This window comes from Barbus barbus (genome assembly GCF_936440315.1).
Source record: "Barbus barbus genome assembly, chromosome: 13".
Classification (NCBI taxonomy): domain Eukaryota; kingdom Metazoa; phylum Chordata; class Actinopteri; order Cypriniformes; family Cyprinidae; genus Barbus; species Barbus barbus.
Window position 1 is genome coordinate 22,518,746 of NC_136741.1, and position 21,122 is coordinate 22,539,867.

The window sequence follows — 21,122 nt, forward strand, 5'->3', positions numbered from 1 at the left end:
GATGCCGAACCGCTAGTTGCTCCGATTGAGCTAGGATCAACCAATCGTCGATATAATTGAGTATGCGGATGACCTGGAGTCGCAAAGGAGCCCGAGCAGCATCCACACACTTAGTGAAAGTGCGGGGTGAGAGTGCCAGGCCGAAAGGAAGGACCCGATATTGGTAAGCTTTGCCCCCAAAAGCAAACCTCAGGAACTGCCTGTGAGTGGGAAGGATGGAGACGTGGAAGTATGCGTCTTTTAGATCTATCGTGACAAACCAGTCCTCGGACTTGATCTGAGACGCGACCTGTTTGAGTGTAAGCATCCTGAACTTCAGTCGCCTGACTGAGCGGTTCAACTGACGCAGTTCTAAAATGGGACGGAGCCCTCCATCCTTCTTTGGGACAATGAAGTACCGGCTGTAGAACCCGGACCCTCTTTCGTGAGGAGGGACCACCTCGATAGCCTCCTTCCTCAAGAGAGTGTCTACTTCCTGTTCCATGATCAGAGCCTGCTCGGGGCCCACGCATGTGGGAACCACCCCATTGAAAGGCGGCGGTGGAGTGCCGAACTGAATACGATAGCCTTTCTCTACAGTACGCAGGACCCACTGAGATACATCTGGCAGTAGTTTCCACGCTGACAGATGGTTTACTAAGGGAACCAGTCTCTCGAGACTGGCCTCTGATGTACTCAGAGCTGCTGGCATGAGGAGCTCTCGAGACCCCCGCAGGGGAGGCGAGCTTCTCAGCTCCGCTACACTTCGGGGCGGAAGAAACTGAGAACACTGCTCGCTGGAGCTGCGCCCTGAAACCCTGGCAGGGTTGGCAGACTGGTCTCAAGAGGGCACTGGGGGGAGGCGGACACTCGCTCTGCCCCCGAGGGGTCTGCCCTCGTAAGCCCGGAGCCATGCTCATCAGGGCTTCTTGGCCAAGGACCTCTTCAATTTAAGTACGGTCCGCAGATCCGGCTTAGCCTTAGCGCTTGCCAGAGCGCTTGCCACCCCGACCCCGCCTTGGTGGGGCGCGGGTAGCCATGCTCTGTTTCTGTGCCTCCATGTACGAGGAGCTGGCACGCGACGAGGGCTGCTCCCGCCCAGCAGCCCTCCGAGCTAGAGACCGGCGAGAGAGAAACCGCTGAAACAGCGCCGCTTATTTACGGGCCTCCTGGTAGCTGTCGACGACAGAATTTACGGTGTCGCAGAACAGGCCAGAAGGCGCAAGCAGGGCTTCCATAAGGAGGACCCTGTCCTTATCTTATAAGTCGGACAGAGTCAACCATAAATGTCTCTCCACCGCCACCAGTGCTGCCATAGACCTGCCGATGGCACGGGCGGTCTCTTTGGTGGCGCGGAGAGACAGATCAGCAGTTTTACGGAGCTCAGTGATATCTTCAGGCCTGAGCTCCTCTCCCTCATCTAGCTCTTTGAGCAGGTCAGCTTGGTACGCCTGTAGCACAGCCATAGTGTGCAGACACGCACCAGCCTGACCCGCAGCCGCGTACCCCTTGCCCACCAGCGCTGAAGTTATACGCAGCGGCTTAGTAGGCAAGGACAGAGCCTTTAGAGACGACGTCGCGCGAGGGGACAGATAGCTCGCGGGCGTCTGTTCCACTCGGGGCATCGCTCTATAGCCGTGCTCACTCAACCCCTCCACATTACCATAATTACCAGAGGCGGAGATGAAGAGACGTGCCGAGAGAGGATTATACCACGACCTCGACACCTCGGTGTGGAGATCGTGAAAAAACGGCAGGCTCCGAAGTGGAGGTGACGGCCTGACACACAGAAATCTCTCATCTAATTTACTTCTCTGCGGTTCGACCGAGATCTCGGTGGGCCAACTGATATTTAATTTGGCTGCCGCGCGAGTTATCACCTCCACTAGCTCCTCATACTGGGGCGACTGAGGGTGCGAAACCTCATCGACGCTCTCCATCTCAACCTCCTCGGAGGAAGAGAGGAGAAGCGTCGAGCCGCGTCCCGGGGGGGAAAGAAACCGCGGAGCGGGCTTCCGATGCCGGGGAGCGGCCGCTGGGTCTGATAGGCGGGGAAGGAGATAGGGACTGGCCCGTCTCGCTTCCCACTAACAGATCCATCTGCGAACCCCATGAGTGCAGCCGCCGCTCCGCCTCGGCGGAAGTGGGACCAGCACCGCGGGGAACGCCGATGAAGGCTCCCTCGCGAAAAAGAGCCTTCCGGGAGCGAAGTGCACGCAACGATAGAATCTCTCCCTCGAGAGCCGACACAGCGTGACTTGCTCCCAAGCAGACCACACACAGATCGTGAGTATCCCCCGCAGTGATGTAATGCCTGCAAGGGGGAACACACGGTCTGAAATGCGATCTGCTGTCGCCCAAGTGCTTTACTTTCTGAGCACTTTTCGCCATAATAAAGTGGAGCTTATAATGTGTTCTTTTTGAGACAGACAACACTAAATAAGACTCACAACAGGCAAGGACAATACACACAGACAGAGAGGCGATTGCTGAATGACAAAAAGCAAACGCCGGCTCCGCCGCACGTGCTTTTATGCTTCCTGGTCGGTGACGTCACCCGCCTATGATGTCTCGCCCTTTCATTGGACAGATTACACTCTAGTTCAGAGTGCGATCACGCTGAAGGCGTTCCCATAGCGTCATCGTCGCAGCTCGAGTTCCTGGAAGGGAACTACATTTATTTCATCAACTCTATTACTGTACTTTGTTTCTAAATAAAAATTAAATGAAAACATTGTGTTAGCATCTAACTAGCTAGCAAGCAAGGATGGGAAGTAATATCATCCACGATTTCACTCTTACTTGACATATTATTAGATCAGACTACCAAGAATTAAAGGGACAGTTCACCACAAAATTAAAATTCTCTAGAGAGTTATTATAGTTTACTAAAACTAAAACCATAAAATAATATGTTAACGGATAAAATACAAAACACCTTAAAAACTTATTTCAGCTTGTTTCCAAGGCAAGATTTCTCGTTTTCATTTAGTTTAGCTTGATGTACTAAATTAACTACAACTAAAGCTGAAATAAAAATAACATTTCTTTTTTTTTTTACAATGGAAGTCAATGGTAGCCAAAATTTGGTTCCCAGAACAAAGAATGATGACTGAATCCCTTTACAGTTTTTTTTACACTAAATGTGATTGAAATTTTTCTTTAGTAATAATAGTTATTTCCAAGATAATAACTAGAAACCTTTTTAAATAATAAACATGCAACATGGTCAAAACACTGAGAATGAGAGTAATATATGAGCACCAGTTGGTACAGATTCTCCCAGAAGTCTTGTGTCATGAGTCGGAAGAGAGCAAGAAAAGCCCAACCAAAGGAGTCAAAGCTAGTGTAGCCGTAGTTTGGGTTGCGTCCAGCCTTCATGCAAGTATAGCCCTCCGGACACCGTCTACACAAACACACACACAAACACACTATACTACAAATATGCCTGTGCTTTTGTCTTTAACGGATCATACCTTGACAATAAAAGAAAATACTAAACAGTGCATCAAGTGTGTTATTATTTGGAAATACTTAAATAGACTTAAAAATCATTTAGACTTAAAAAATACATTAAATTGTTGATAATTTAGTATTGTAAAAATTGTGTTTGTCTGTGTATGTTTTCAGTCTTCACCCTGAATCTGAGCTGTTTCCACATAGCAGCGCATCCTGCGTGCCAGGCAGAAAGTAGAAGTTTTCTGTGAAAAGTGGAAAGAGAAAAGAAGATAGACTTGTAAAATGTGAAAGCCATGTCTAACATAATCAAAAATCTTCTAATTTTTTATATTTTTAATCTGACAAGAATGTAAAAACTTTTTTGGAGAAACTGTATTGTAGAAAAAATCCAACTTTACAGCACTGTTTGATACAACTGTATTAGAAACTACCCTACATAGTCAAAGCTTTGCCTACTTACTGTCATTCATGATGTATTCATTGAAGTCAAAGCCCCTACTCCCATTTGCCAGGTAGGAATCAGTTTGATTGAATGGCCAGATGACACACTTTTGCCGAAGATTACCCATGAACAGCTGTAGACCGATGAGGGCAAATACACTCAGACAGAACACAGTCAGAATCATCACATCTGACAGCTTCTTCACTGATTGGATCAGAGCACCCACAATGGTTTTCAGCCCTGTGGGAAGATGAGGAGACAAACACAACAAGGAATATACAGTCTGCAACACAAGTGATAATGCTCATACACACAGGTTTAACACTTTCTTGATGCACACGCTTTCACGTCATACTTTGTGATGTAAATTTCCCCTATAAATTTATTAAATTTATTTTATAATTTATTAAATTTAATATTAAGTATTTAACTACTTAAAAAATAAGATAATCATTTACTTTTCCTGCATAATAAAAAACAATTACTTCAGCATCACATCCATAATCAGATAGCCATCCAAGCAATCATACCACTGGTTTCCTTAACTTTCTTACACATATCACAATAAATAATAGTTTGCTTATATAAAACCATGAATTACACTGAACAAGCAGCTTAAAGAGTCTCCCGTCCTCTCAGGGCAACAGCACACAAACTGTCTGTATCTCAGTGAATGGAACTATGTGCAGTTTGTTATCAGTTAACCATTTGGAATTATGTATACCACACTGATTTATAATTTGAGTCACTATAAATATACCACTTCATTATATTAACTGAGGAACAATTGAAATGTCAATCCTGTGTAATCTATAGTTTGTAATAGTAACAACAGCAACACAAGGATCTTGGAGAAGAAAGAAAAGGAGACTTATATGAAATGTTTGAGTCTTCCTGAATCCCCCCAATGCAATTTCTGCAAAAATGTTACAAATAATAAATCAGAAACTGACATTAGTTTGTTATAAAAATTTAATTTTTACTTTTTCTAGAGAGAAATATGTGAGTGCTCACCACCACAATGCTAGGGGCGTTTAGGTGTAGGTGGTTGCTAAGGTGATCTGAGTAGTTGCAATGATAGGTGGTTTCTCGGGTGTTACTAAGCTGTTCCTAGGCTGTTTAGTTTGTTGATAGGGTTATCAAGTGGATGTTTATGAGTACTGTATATGCAATTTATTTGGTCTGACAAGAGAAGTAGTGAATGAGATAAGTATTAATCATATGATTTGAGGTATCATTAGCAGAAACTGTGCGAGAAGAAGTGTGCTAAACTTTTTAGCACAAAATGAAAGTTCAAGGATCTAGGTGGTTACTAGTGCATTGCTATGGGGTTCTAGGTGGTTGTAGCAAGACTTTATGACATTCTAGTTCCTACTGTAGATATGGCTCGACTATTTCTTTAGGGTAGTGGTTCCCAGACTTTTCTTCTGGGTCCCCCTTTTGTAGAGAAAAATGTTTTCAAGCACCCCAACTACATTCACCTACATAAAGACACTCTCAGACATGGACTTGCTTGCCAAAACTCCTAGACTAAAAATAAAGGTTCTTCACGATGCCATAGAAGAACCTTTTTGTCTAAATGGTTCCATAAAGAACCTTTAACATCTGAAGAACCTTTCTGTTTCAGAAAAGGTCCTTTGTGGCGAAAGTAGGTTCTTCAGATTATGAAAAGGTAAGGAAGAGACGGTTCTTTAAAGAGCGTTTGACTGAATGGATCTTTGTGGAACCAAAACTGGTTCTTCTATGGCATCGCTTGAAGAACCTTTTGAAGCACCTTTATTTTTAAGAGTGTATAGGATTTATTTTAAACATTGTAATAACAGTGATTACAACTTAAAAAAAAATAAAAAATCCTTCATTGCTTTCAACAGATTTTCAAACTTGCTTCTGCTCAAAAATGAACATTTCTAATCTGTAGTTATTAGACTTATGCTTACTAGTCCCACAGTCTTTTCAGTGACTGGGGTGGGCTTGTTTTGTGCTGCAGATCTTCTCAAATCTGGGATGCAGCTGTGAGATTGCTCTTAGCTCATTTTCAATGTCCAGTTTAGATCTGTATTTTGTCTTTATTGAGGCAACTGCAGAAAAACCCATCTCACATAGTTAGTATGTGGCAAAAGGAAGGAGTACTGCCAAGGCTCTGGCTGTAGGGTAGCAGTGGGTAGTCCTTTTCCACTCCAGTCCAAAATGCAGCTAATGTATTGGACTTAAACTGAAGCCTCATTAGAGATGACATCAACAAACTGTTCCTCTTCTGCTGCGCTCAAGTCAGCAGCTAGTGCTGCACTGATGGGGTCTCGAATCCAGTCATATTAGCACTGGGAAATACCGCTGAAGATGTTTTTAGAGCAGAGATATGAGTTCATACATGGGATTACTGTGTTTAGCAGCTTGTCGACCTCAAAGAATGATTTCAGGCTCTCAAATAAGTTTACAATATAGTTCATTGAGCTTCTGAAAAATGTCACTGAGGAATGCAAGTCTCATGAGAAAGTTGTTATTGTTGAACTTATGGGCAAGTCCATTTCCCTCTTCCTCCGAGAAGATTCTGATCTCATCCCACAATTTAAAAAAAAAAGTGGATAACACTTTCCCACGCAACAGCAAATGGGACAACCCCATGTGATCAGATCCCATTTATTTGCTCAGTGGAAACATTGACCGGTCTTGTTTTGATGTAGCTTCCGGTGACGATAATAACTTGCATTACATCTTTCAGTTTGGGACGCATCTCTTTAGATTCTAGCGCCTCCCAGTGCATCATAAACTGTGTCCACTGCAGATTCAGGTAAACATGCTTGACTAGTGCTTACAGCCTTCCTCGTTTCCCAACCATTGCCTGAGCCCCATCTGTGCAGATCATCACACAGGCCTCCAATTTCAGATCAGCCTCTTTCAAGTAAGTGTCAATGATTTTGAACAATTAATCTGCAGTGGCTCTATTAGTTACAAGTTTGCAGAAAAGCAAATCCTCCCTCAATTCATCGGCATCAGTGAACCTGACATTTATTTTTGATAAACCGTCTTTGTTACTGTCAGTTGCTTCATCCATCTGCAGAGCAAAATGGCTGTCTCGTAACTTGTCATTAAGCTGTTTCTCTACATCTTTCTCTAGCCTCACAATAGTGTTGTTTGACAGAGGAATAGCCTTTAGTTTACTGGTTGTTGCTTGAAATCATATCAATAGCAGAAGAAAGTATTAATTTCTCAGCTATAGAGTGCAGCTTCTGACACTGAGCTGCTCTGTAGGCCACATTGTAGGAGACGGGTTGAGCATTTGAAGGCACAGATGCTGCTTTAGTAAAGCGACTGTGTTGCACACGACAGTTGAGTCGTAAAAACCAACAGGTTCATGATGTGAAGTCTCTAAGTGGCATCTCAACTTGTTTGGCTTCATGCTGTCAGAAGCTAATATTTTGAGGCACACAATACACTGTGGTCTCTCTTCATTACCCACCGTTGTATTAGTATATCCGAGGGTGAGATATGCCTCGCCATATTTTCTCGTCTTTGTTTTAGTTATGACGTTTGGAGTAGATTCATCATCTGCTTTATGTTACCAGGAACTGGTGGACCTTAGTGCAGAACCATGCATTTGTTATTTCATTTTTTACACAGCTCCCTGCAACTAATTTCTGATTCTTCAATTGTGCCATCTACAAGTTTGTTATTCCATGACAACAACCGCAATAACTGATTAAAGACACAGAGTCCAGCAGGGCACTGCGAGTCATCTTGAGGTAATATGTCAAATAAATATTTTGTGTTCTGTTATTTACTTCTGTGACAAGTAGTGGCATATTAAGCAGGATAGTCTGCTGACTATATGCCTTAGACTTGCCGTGCCCCGCTTTTTTAACTCTGTGCCACACCCCCCACACCCATGGGAGGTGTGGCACAGACCCCCACATCCCCCACCCCCACCCCCCACTTTAGGGTGAGTCTATGGGGTATTTTTATTGTCCACCAAACTAAAATCATAAATCTCACTGCTCAGAAAAGTAAAAGCACACTTCTTCTCAACAACCATATGATCTGATTAACTGGTTAACTTTCAATGGTTAACTCAATATTATAGTGGTGACTGCTAATAGGGCAATGACAAGCCACTGAAAATAAATCTTTAGCATTTTCTTACGTTTCACTACACAAGTTCCAATGATGGTGTATAAATTGATACATTTATTTCCTTCTTATGTGTGAAAGGACTTTCATATGAAGTGGTAGCCAATTTAATGAACTGGATGTTGTAGATGCTAATGCTAAAAATGTTTCCAAAAATGCACATTTACAGTTTTCTCATGAGCGCTTTACTAAGGACAGGTTGTGTAGGGACCTTGGAGAGACACAAGGAGCACTCTTTAAAAGATAAACACACGTACAATATTCAACACATATCAGCAAAATGGACACTGCCTGAAGAGAGCGGCGCCATACACAAACAGTATGCAGAGAGCCAACACAGAGAGAGGAAGAGGAGAGGACAGGCAAGGGGAGGAAGGGCATGCAGGTCATTTAAACGCCAAGGCTGAAGGCAGCAACATCATCATCTTTGCTTTATCACCATGGTGTCAATATCAGTTTAACCAATCGTTCATGTCTACAGAATGTGTGAACCTGTCTTCATATCTCATCTGTTCTCTTAGCCGAGAGAAACCAGGTGAATAAAAAAGTCATTCTCTAATCTAAATACTCACATGTAAAGTCTACAACAATTGATATAATGTGACAAGCCTGAATGTGAACGTGTTTAATGTAGGTGGGTGTAATTGTGTGAATGTTTTATAAAGTCTGTAGATCAAAACTAGTGAGTTAACTTGGATATTCCAGATTTTTCGTCCCCCTGCTACAATGCATACATACACACAAATCTTCTTAAATCTTCTTAAATCTTCTGATGACTCTGTTTTACTTTCCACTCCGAGTTCTTTGAAATAAGAATAGGGAGGGAGCTACAAAACAGTAGTTTTAGCATAAAAGATAAAAAATACATAAATCTACATGTGTGTAAAGGATGCAGAAATTTGAGGAAAGCCACTTGTTAAAAAAATACAAAAAACAGAATAAAAGAAAGACAAACTAAAAAAAGCAGATGTCTTCGAAAGCATCATGCAGCAGAAATGTGTCCAACTAGGCTTGGCAGTCTCAGTAAGCACTCTACCCACAAACCTTTGCTTCATGACACATCACATCAGCTTCTTTTAAAGAACTCTGATGAGATGTTCATCAAAAGCAAACGATGCCAGCTTTTTAAACAGTATGAAATGCACATATACCTTTTTCTCACACATATAATATTTTTCTATTTTCTATGTTGAGTTTTATGTTTGTCTGCTTAGGATACTGTAACTAAAACTCAACACAACAAAGAAAAGACAACTCAGAGGCTGGACATTTTGAATATAGAACACAGAGCAGCAATCCTAAATTGTTTTTGTTTTGTTTTGTTTTTTTACATACATAGGTTGGATGTAATAAGAAATGCATTCTGTGTCTTCATGTATAGTACTAAACTGCACACTAGGAAATGTGATCTCCCAGCTGCAAATCCAAGTTAAAACCAACTTAAAGTGGTTTGAAACATGGCACCTGGTTTCCATGCACTTGTCTAAGTTAGTCAAGTTGATCTGGTCAGCCATTTTGGATCAGCAACAATTTGTCCACCCATGATTGGTATACTAACTCAGTCAGGCCCTCATTAGCTATTAGCCCACCTAAACTAGTGACCATGTTACAAAACACAGCTAGCACCTTAAGATGGGTTTTCCAGCAGGGCTAAATGCATATTACTACTTTTTGTTAAAACAGCTGTTGACAAATGCAGTTTTTAATAAATAAAAATCTTTAATTCCCAGATTACTGGAAGGCATGTGATTTTTTCCAGGATTTGACTGCAGACTGCAAAGCCTATCAAAAATGTATCGCTACCATTTTTGATCGTTTGGGTATTAAAACGTGAATAGAACATAAAAGAAAGGATTCTTTCAGCAGCATCCTCTTGAAAAAGTACAGCAAGTCAAGTGAAAAAAAACTAAGAGAAAAATAATAACAGTAGTAGTAATACTGGTAATAATAATAGTTTGCATCGGCGTGGGAAGCAGCTCAGCCTTCGTGTTTAAACGCGTTCTCACCTGGTATGACAGAAATAGTTTTGAGAGCTCGTAGAACCCTGAAGGTTCTCAGGGCTGACACATTCCCGAGGTCCACAAACTCTGTTACATATCTGCAACAAGGGAGGATCACACACAGAACAAACACCATGACACAACACACACACAACACCACAACACATACGACACACCACTATCACCAGCACCACCACTGAACTGGGAGGAAGACATCACGCAAAGCCTGTCTAACGGGAGAAGAGAGAGAGAAACGAACGGAGGAGGAAGGAAAAGACAGGAGCGTGAAAAGAGAGACAGCGAGCGGCGCCCTCTGTTGGACCTGATGGATGCTGGACTTACCTGGGATCACAGCAACAGTTTTCAAAGCCCTCAGCACCCTGAATGTGCGCAGAGCTGACACATTGCCTAGGTTTACAAACTCTGTAACATACCTGCAGAATGGATCGCAACATAGTTACAAGAGAGAGAGAGAAGACAGTGAGAGAATGGAAAGGAGAAGAGATACAGGATGAAAAAGCAGTGAGGGAAGATGGTTCACAGGAAAAATAAAAATATATGCATATGCATCCCATAAAAACAATGCTCCCGGTTCCAAGTAAGAACAGCATTACTGTAATTACACATTTCAGACTGGTAAAAACAAAACAAAAAAACAACATATTTTTGTTGAACACGCAATTGCAGGTGGATTATTGTAATGATGAAATTATTTGCCACCGCACACATGGATTCATGGCGTTATGAGCATTCCCAAAGAAACCATTTATTTCTCAAGACGAGGATGTGAACAGCTCCAATTACAATCTTAAGAATTGCTATCTCGTAATTACAGTAATTCCGACATGATGTGATCCCAGCGTAAGGATTTAAATCTTGTGGCACTTATTCCAGTGTAATGCCTTGCCCGTAGACTTATAATAGCATTACTGTATACACTGTTTTCCTTTGATTTTACAAACTGAAGTTGAAATCTTTTTCTGTGGTAAATGACTGTGTGTCACAGATACTCTCTATAGAGATGAACTTCTATGGAACCCATAAAAGCAATCAAATATGAACAGATTCTCACAAAATGTCATACAAAATTGATGACATACATTTAATACCTGGAAAACTCAAACACATTCCAAAGGGAACAAGCTTGTTTCTTGTAGTTCTTGTCATTATTTCACCATTCTCTCAACGTGAACACTTTACTTTTAGGGGCAAGGGTTGTCTTATGTAAGAAGAAAATGGCTACCCTCCAGAGAAATGGATGCAGACAGGGAAAATGCAGAATGCAGATAGGGAGAAAAAAAGAAGTGATGGACAGATTAATTAAAGTTTCGAAAGAAAGAGAGTTATGATTTATATGTACACACACATACACAGAAGTATAGGCACAAACATTGTCATCTTTGAGCACTGAACTCCCATCCACCCCCTATGAGAGGCAGGACATAAGAGCCTCTGTCTCTCTCACATTCGCCCACACACACTCTTTTGTGCAAGCATGACATCAAGGCCCAAAGTCATCCTATGACCTAAATAAAGGTCATGATTAATCACTGAATTTAACTTCTTTTCTCAGATCTTTGCTGTGTAGAACTATGACTCTCAGTCTCTGTCAGAACATCCATGTATGTAAATGCTCAAAGAAACGGTTTATTAGAATAAACAACTTGCATGTTCTTGAAAACTTTTAGGCTTTAAGTTGGTCTAAAATTGCCCTGCAATCAGTGGAGAAGCTTGACTCAATGTGGGTGCAAATGAAAAAGCTCCAGAATTGCAGAGCTCATTTCAAATAGCTGCAAAGAGGAAAAGGACAGAATGCTAAACCGCTTCCTTATTTGTTTATTTTCTAATAATTCTCCTAAATAATATAACTATATATTCCTCCAATCCTTAGTTGGCACCAACTGAAGCTCCTCTATAGCCTAAAAGTCAATGCTGCACACAAGAGTTACACGCCTGTAAATACTTAATGCAAAACATATTTTGAAAGCAACATTATCAAAATATTTCATTAATGTTTGAATTAAAACAGGATTATACTTACGCCATAGAGATGACCATGAAATCCAGCCAGTTCCAAGGGTCTCTGAGGAAGGTGAAGCCGTCTATACAGAAACCACGAGCCACAATCTTTGTAAGTGACTCGAAAGTGTAGATTCCTGTGAAGGTGTATCTAACAGAGTTAAAAAAAATAGTGCATATAAGTGTATGCTTGGAATTTCTATTTTATTTGATACTTTTTCATTATTCAATGAAATTAATGGTTTGTTTATAATTCATATTTCTCTCGCCCTCACTCACCATTTTTTTATTTTGCTTGCCACGATGCATTATGGGATCGGCTACAGCACAGAGTATACATGTGACACTGCCTTAGATTTGAACGTTAATGTCTTAAAAGTTAAACCTAAGTTTTTTAAGGACTCCCATGAAACTCCATTAACCCCAGCTATCCCAAAAATAGACCCAGCAATTTTTAGGACTGGCCAAATTTCCAAGTGGAGCTCACATTGTCCTTAGCGTTTCCTCCCTCCTAGCCAGTCATTAACCAGTCGCTCTACTAACATTATAAGCCATGCTTTTCAGCACTCACACCAGAGTGGTTGCTGGTTAAGAGTTTAAATTTATGACCTTTGGCTTCTATCCCTTTTTGCTATGCTGCTGCTGTTATTAAATCTGTGCACATAATTAACAACAACAGCAACAAAAATTACAATCACCCTTTGATGAATAACATCTGCATAGACTAGACTAGACTACAATAGAATAGAATAGAATAGAATAGAATAGAATAGAATAGAATAGAATAGAATAGAATACTTACTCTACTTGTTTGGACCATTCTGGAGGATTGCTGAATGTCATGAAGACACAATTTGTCAAAATTGTACACATGATGATCATGCTGAAAAGTGTAAGAAGTAGTTAAGGAAATCCTGTGGAAATGTCATAAATATTGATCAGATATCAAAACTATGATGGAAATAAGGACATTAATAAAAGTGTCAATAATTTCATAACATTATGTGGTAAATTCTGGGGTCACACATCAGTTGTTGGTTGAGGACATAGGCATCAGCTATTTTTCATAAGGAAGAATTAGCTTTAGTTCAGAACTCTCTTTATTTGCAGAACAATTAATAAAAATACTTAAATTATTTACTGTGACACTATAAATCTAACAAAGCATTGTTGTCAGATTTCAGACAGACAGATTAAGCACAGATTAGAAAGCAGTTTAAACAAGAACAAGAATCATTAATAACATGAACAATGTTTAGAGCACTGAAAAGGATATGAGTGTATCAAAATTTTAATTGCTATTTGCCTGAATAGGTTAAAAGGACTAATGATATATAACGAGGGCGTGGCACTGAAACGGAAGATAGTTTTTCCTTTGTTAAGCACTATAAAGGTCTGAAGAGAAAAAGAGGAAAAGGAAAAAAGAAGAAAGAGAAGGAAAGAGAAGGAGAGATATTAGTTACATATATCAGGGTGCATGGTGAGCGAGCACACACATTCACAAAAAATAAGTTGAGAAATGGCAGTAAATGTTAACCTTCAATATAATTGCAGGTTAACATGACAATAAATTCAATTTTATCCAAAAATGACAGGTCGCATTCAACAAACTTGCAAACTGTATACTTTATTAAAATACACCCATATAAGTTTTTCATAATAAAATAACATAAAATCCAGGTCAAAGGCTATTTCTAAATCAAGCCTATTAAAACCAAGCTAGGGATGTATTTACGCGAATGGAGCTAAGACAACTGCAGTGAGCTCTGGCAAAGATATGGACTTCTTACAGGAACTCAGACAGTAATACTAACGCTAATGCTAACCACTAACACTGAGATCCATCAGATGCAGAAGTGCTGACTCCAGATAGTGTGTGTGGGACAGGGAAAAGCGAGAGGGAGGGAAGGAAGGAAGGAAGGTGGGTCAAAAGTCCTGCAAAGCTGTTTGATCCTGCATAATGTAAGAAAAAAGAGACAGAGAATCTTCATCCACATACTCATCATGGAAACCACATGAATCCAAGTTTACACACAGTGTTATGTTCAAAGACATAAAATTGTGCATTTATATATCTTCAATTATTTTTCTTTTCCCCTATTAACTTATTTTTGTTATCCCTTTGGTGAATATTTTTTCTTTCTTGTTTTAAGTTATTATTATTATTGTTGTTATTATTATTCTATTGTTTTTAGTTCATTTTTTTAGTAGCCACTGGGTACAAAAAAAACTATATTTGAGATATTTTATTAGAAAAGTCTTAATAAAAATAAAAAGCCTTAATAAAAGCTTTCTAGTCCTGATATATTTCTTTTGTTTTAAGCATATTTAGAGTTTTACTGGAAAACAAGACAAAATACTGAATAAGACAATATTTCTTTAAACACATAGAATACTTTGTTACACAAAACACCACTACAGTTACATACACACATACACACACACCCAAGAAACCACAGAGACGAGCAGATGAGAATCTTCCTGAAATCTAATTAGATTAAAAATAGACAGCTGTCTGAAGGAGAACAGAATGAGCACATTCAACTCAGAGTGCCCCTATCTCTCTCTATTTCTCCATCCCCTATCTCCTTTTTCACTGCATTTGTCTGTGTGTCTCTCTGTGCATTTAATAATGTCAAATACTAAAACACGCTTAACAAAATCATAAATTAAAAGACAGCGTATGTCAGACAGAAAGCGTTGTGTCTTCTGTTTGAAGACAGCTGTCATTTTGAGGCACAGAATCCCAAAGACTGTCACACTAGCAAAAGCTGTGAACCGCCCAGAAGGCTCCATGTGTTACTGAATACTGAACACTGGTTTCCCCAGAGTCTCTCTCACACACACATACACACACACTGCGACAGACTGTGGGCTTCCTCCGCTGGCGGGAGCTCCCACTCTCACAATGCTGCACTCTTTGCTGAGGAGCTGTAGCTCTCAGTATCCTGGCCTAAAAATCGTTCTAATCTTCTCCGAATCTTCATATTAATGAGCATCTTGTTTATCACAATGCTAAAATGTATGTAACAAGCACACGATTTTCATATTCAGTGTGCAACAATCCAGCAACACAGTTATCAGGCTGCATAACCACAACAAATAATCAACTGTGACTCTGACTCTTGTATCTATAAAAGGCAAGCGACTTTGCATATGAGCAAAACCAAAACATGGAGCTTAATGGTCATGTACATGTGATCACAGCCTTATGTCAACACCTGCACACACACAATGCAGCCTATTGGTCTTTCCTTCCGACAGCATAAGTGATATGCTGCAAAGCTACTGAAAATTTCATCATCTACAGAGAAGAGAGAAAGAGAGACATGAAGATGTGGACAAGAGCTGAGGGAACTGCTGTGGGGGAGGAGGACGAGGGAGGGAGAAGTGTGTTTGTATGGGGGGGGGGGGGGGGGGGGGGTCAATAGAGGAAAAACTGGATATAGCATCACATAGAAAGTGCACTTAACTCCAAGTACATCCGATCTACTCGACGTCACTAAATGGACTTACCGTAAGGCCTCAAATGGCCAACACCCCATCCAACCGCTAACCAACATTTCTCAGTCTTTATTTACAGCTTTCAAAATGCGCTAAGAAGCATCTATCTGTCTATCTTTTAGAGAGTGAATAAAGTTATAATGACATGACTGAAAATATTTGAAGTATTGCTAAATAAAGCAATAGGAGTAATAATAATATAAATATAAAATATGGTATAAACCGAATATGGCATAAACAAAATATAATCACTCATAATAATATATATATATATATATATATATATATATATATATATATATATATATATATATATATATATATATATATATGTTAATGTATGCACTTATTAAATAAGATGAAAAAGATAAAACATGGTATAAACTAAATATTATCCCTTATAACAATAAACCATTCATTGTTGAATCTACTAACCAATAAAATAAAATAAAACATTAATAGAGATACAAAATGTGGTATAAACAAAATATAATCATTCGTAAAAATCTGCCATCCATTAATGTATCTATTAATCAATAAAATAAAACAAAAAAAATCAATCAAATCAAACAGAATAATAATATACTGTAGACATGAAATATGGTATAAAGAAAATATAATCACTGATAAAATAATTCATAAATGTTTCTACCTATTAATAAAATACAATTAAAAAAATAAATAAAAATGAATAAAATAGATTAATAATATAGAGAAAAACTTAAAAACATCCATTAATGTATTTATTAACTAAATAATTACATTGAATCACTAAAAGTAATAAATAATCCATTAATTTAACTACTAATCAATCCATAAAACATGGTATGAACAAACATACTCACTGATAACTGTCACAAATTATCCATAAAAGTAAATCTACAGACCTGAACTTTTTTTAAACATCTGTCTCCAGATGTCAAGCCCTAACATACAGCTGGTGCAATGACTTCCATCAAAAAACTGCATTCCGTATCTCTCTCAATCACATACAAACAAACACATGTGACTACAGGGCTTCCTGACATTCTGACTGGCTCTTTCACCAAGGGGCCAGTAAAACTGCAACTCTGCACTTCTTCCTTGCATTCCTATTCTCTTTTTATTCACTTTAACCCTTCCTCACAATACATGACTGGGGCAGTTATAACAAAAACATAATATTGCCAAGAGGGAGAGGAGGAGGGAGGGCCAAAAAGGGGATGTAATATGTTGGAGGGGACACGGTGGCAGCAATGCACGTTATTTCTGGTAATGCGAGGTGGATTTGGTAACGTGTGCAACAGATGATAAAAACACAGACAAGACCAATATTCTGTTTCCTCTACTAATTTTCTCTCAAAAATATCTCCTCAGCTCCCACTGTATAACACATGCTACACTGTGCTCGGTTATGTAACTTATACCTCTAGTGTACCAACAAGGAGGTGCTGATGTGGGTGCACCATTCCACCCATATATATACACACAAACTACACGGAGTCTGAAGGGCATTTAAAAAGGCACTGAAAAGTTCTTACTAACCAACCATAAAGAGAACACACACACACACACTGGGGAAATTTTGTAAATTATTTGTAAACTATATACAGTGGGGCAAATAAGTGTTTGATACACTGCCGATTTCTCAAGTTTTCCCACTTAAAAAGAATGGAGAGATCTGTAATTTTCATCATAGGTACACTTCAACTGTGAGAGACAGAATATTAAAAAAAAATCCAGAAAATCACATTGTATGGGTTGTGAATAATTAATTTCCATTTTATTGCATGAAATAAGTATTTGATACAATAGAAAAATATAACTTAATATTTGGTACAGAAACCTTTGTTTACAATTACAGAGGTCAGATGTTTCCTGTAGTTCTTGACCAGGTTTGCACACACTGCAGCACTCAGGTCTTCTCCAGATCTTTCAGGTTTTGGGGCTGTCGCTGGGCAACACGGAGTTTCAGCTCCCTCCATAGATTTTCTATGGGGTTCAGGTCTGGAGACTGGCTAGGCCACTCCATGACCTTGAAATGCTTCTTACGGAGCCACTCCTTAGTTGCCCTTGCTGTGTGTTTGGGGTCACTGTCATGCTGGAAGACCCAGCCACGACCCTTCTTCAATGCTCTTACTGAGGAAAGGAGGTTGTTGCCCAAAATCTCACGATACATGGCCCCATCCATCCTCCCCTCAATACCGTGCAGTCGTCCTGTCCCCTTTGCAGAAAAACACCCCCAAAGCATGATGTTTCCACCCCCATGCTTCACAGTTGGGATGGTGTTCTTGGGATTGTACTCATCCTTCTTCCTCCAAACACGGCGAGTGGAGTTTACACCAAAAAGTTCTACTGTGGTCTTATCTGACCACATGACCTTCTCCCATGCCTCCTCTGGATCATCCAGATGGTCTTTGGCAAACTTCAGATGGGCCTGGACATGTGCTGGCTTGAGCAGGGGGACCTTGCGTGCGCTGCAGGATTTTAATCCATGACGGTGTAGTGTGTTACTAATGGTAACCGTTGAGACTGTGGTTCCAGCTCTCTTCAGATCATTGACCAGGTCCTCCCGTGTAGTTCTAGGCTGATCCCTCACCTTTCTCAGGATCATTGATACTCCACGAGGCGAGATCTTGCATGGAGCCCCAGTCCGAGGGAGATTGACAGTCATCTTGAATTTCTTCCATTTTCTAATAATTGCGCCAACAGTTGTTGCCTTCTCACCAAGCTGTTTGCCTATTGTCCTGTAGCCCATCCCAGCCTTGTGCAGGTCTACACTTTTGTCTCTAGTGTCCTTAGACAGCTCTTTGGTCTTGTCCATAGTGGAGAGGTTGGAGTCTGATTGATTGAGTGTGTGAACAGGTGTCTTTTATACAGGTAACGAGTTCAAACAGGTGCAATTAATACAAGTAATGAGTGGAGGATAAGAAGGGTTCTTAAAGACAAACTAACAGGTCTGTGAGAGCCAGAATTCTTGCTGGTTGGTAGGTGATCAAATACTTATTTCATGCAATAAAATGGAAATTAATTATTCAAAAATCATACAATGTGATTTTCTGTTTTTTTTTATATTCTGTCTCTCACAGTTGAGGTGTACCTACGATGAAAATTACAGATCTCTCCATTCTTTGTAAGTGGGAAAACTTGAAAAATCGGCAGTGTATCAAATACTTATTTGCCCCACTGTAGGTCAATATATGAAATATTCACAACATCCTATATTTGCTATATGAGTCTGCTGATGATATAAACATGAGAATACTGTGCAACGCTGTGAATACTGCAACGATATGATTTCACAATCCTTTGAGAGTGTGAGAATTCAAAAAAAGAGATGTTGTAGCATCTCTGATTTAAACTTCAGTAGCAAAAAATAGCAGTAGAGCTGGTAAGCTTGATTTAGTTCTGTGCATTAGTTTAAACTGCCTGTTTATTGAATTAATTAGTCCACAAATCAAACAACAAAAGCTAAATAGCAAACATACACCAAAATAAGTATCATTGCCTTAAATTCAGGACAGTATTGTACATTCTAACACCCGAAGATCACAATTTACCAAGCGGATCACTTCAGTATGAACAGTATGATCTTTCCAATACCATTTCAAATAAAGCTGGAAAAAAATTGTAAAGACCTTTTCCTTTTATTATATTGTAGTATATTTTTTTTATTATATTCCTTTTAAACATTAATTGCTCAGAAGTTTGGGTTTGTTAAAACTAAAATGTTAAAATGAAACATTTTGACTTTTATTATTTTATAGCTTTAATTCTATGATTTACATTTTTATTTGAAAGATTTATGATATGATTTATGATTTCACTCAAAAATGAAAATCCTGTCATCAATTACTCACCCACAAACCTGTATGAGTTTCTTTCCTCTGTTGAACATAAAGGAAGATATTGTGAAGAATATGGATAACCAAACTATTTTTGGTCCCCACTGACTTCCATAGCATTTTTTTCCCGTACTAGTGAAGTGAAGTGACATACTTCCAAGTATGGTGACCCATACTCGGAATTCGTGCTCTGCATTTAACCCATCCAACGTGCACACACACAGCAGTGAACACACACACACCGTGAACATACACCCGGAGCAGTGGGCAGCCATTTATGCTGGGGAGCAGTTGGGGGTTCGGTGCCTTGCTCAAGGGTCGGTCTCACCTCAGTCGTGGTATTGAGGGTGAAAAGAGCGCTGTACATTCACTCCCCCCACCTACAATCCCTGCCGGCCCGAGACTCGAACCCGCAACCTTTGGATTACGAGTCCGAGGTGGAAGTCATGGCCTTACTATGGAAGTTAATGGGGACCAACTACTGTTTCTTCTTTCATTTTCATTTTTCAACAGAAGAAAGAAACTCATGGAACAACTTGTGGGTGAATAAATGAGAAAGAAAAAACAGTAAATTTAAAAACATGCATTTAAACCCAAAATACAAACAAGAAAATAATATTGCGAATTGTTAGAAATCTTAATTTCAGCAAATTAATTTCAACAAACATCTTTAATAACCATACCATTATTATTATTTTTTATATAAAATCGCAAATCCTTATGCTTGTTTGTTACTATATCATCTAATCTGTTCATCCATCCAAACTTAGGTATAAGTTTGCAAGTTTGATTCACCGACTTCTATCCTCTCTGCACTTTTCCAAACATTCTATCAGGGATGATATAGGCTCAAAGCTCACTCACTTTCTTGTTCAAATAGAAGGGGTCCAAGTCCTCCAGGGGCACAGCCAACATTTTAGAAGGGACGTCCCCGTAAATAAAGGGCACACTCTTCCCCGCTTCCAAGTCTGTGTTGGGCTTCGGTTTGTTGTCATCATCGTCATCACGGTGACTGCTGTCAGATCTGGGCTTAACAGGCTTCTTCTTCTGCTCCTCAGCGATACGCTTCTCGATGTTGGCCAAAGACTCTGGGGTGAACCTCTTGAAGCTATCGGGGCCTGGAGGTGCGAGCAGCGGCGCAGCCATATTGTCATCCTGCAGCAGAGTCCTCTTTATTTAGAAGCCATTCAGGACAGCCAGCTCTAGGAAAAGGAGGGGAGAGGGAGTTACCCAGACAGATGCAGAAACGGAACAATGAGGAAACAAAAAGAACAGAAGTTAAAATTCAAAAGCAAATAATGACACACAAACAAAGCAAACATAAAACATTTCCACTTTTCAAGTATATTTGCATGTGTGTGTGTTTGCAAACGATCCATTGATTTCAGTGGCCTCTGTTATTGGTCATCCTCTTTTGCAGCTCTCCCTCTTGCTCTTTTTCTCACTCTTACACTCACACACACACATTCATTACATCCATTAAGAAGTAGATGACCAAGCAGAATAATACCAAATGCGCTGCAGCACTGGAGGTTCAACCTGTACGTGTGTGTGTGCATGAGAGAGACAGAGAGAATGTACATTAGAGGGTAAGGTCATAACTGCATTACTGCCCTTCTCAACCCTCTGTGATGACCTGGAATATCGAACTAATATTCCAGCACATGATGTCATCAAGCCCATTCCAAAAAACATCATATTAAACATTCAATCAATTCAGACATACTCAATCTGTCTCTTCCGGATTTATTATGTAATGTCATTTATTAC

The 21,122-nt window shown here is 39.8% G+C and overlaps 1 protein-coding gene across 4 annotated transcripts in view; it reads right to left on the reverse strand.

The window, feature by feature from the left end:
• Positions 1-20,498, reverse strand: part of LOC306878856 (sodium channel protein type 8 subunit alpha-like) — a gene marked incomplete at both ends in the record, with an annotated part of 55,535 nt that extends 35,037 nt beyond the window's left edge. For 3 of the 4 annotated variants that reach the window (XM_079431425.1, XM_079431423.1, XM_079431422.1), the window contains 8 exons: positions 3,244-3,385; positions 3,617-3,680; positions 3,899-4,120; positions 10,012-10,103; positions 12,047-12,175; positions 12,827-12,907; positions 13,289-13,419; positions 20,217-20,498. In XM_079431425.1, the coding sequence (XP_079287551.1) occupies positions 3,244-3,385; positions 3,617-3,680; positions 3,899-4,120; positions 10,012-10,103; positions 12,047-12,175; positions 12,827-12,907; positions 13,289-13,419; positions 20,217-20,498 (1,143 nt within the window). Of the gene's footprint in view, positions 1-3,243; positions 3,386-3,616; positions 3,681-3,898; positions 4,121-10,011; positions 10,104-10,347; positions 10,440-12,046; positions 12,176-12,826; positions 12,908-13,288; positions 13,420-20,216 lie in introns of all 4 variants that reach the window. The other variant, XM_079431424.1, reaches the window with a different exon arrangement.
• Positions 20,499-21,122: the final 624 nt, after the last annotated feature.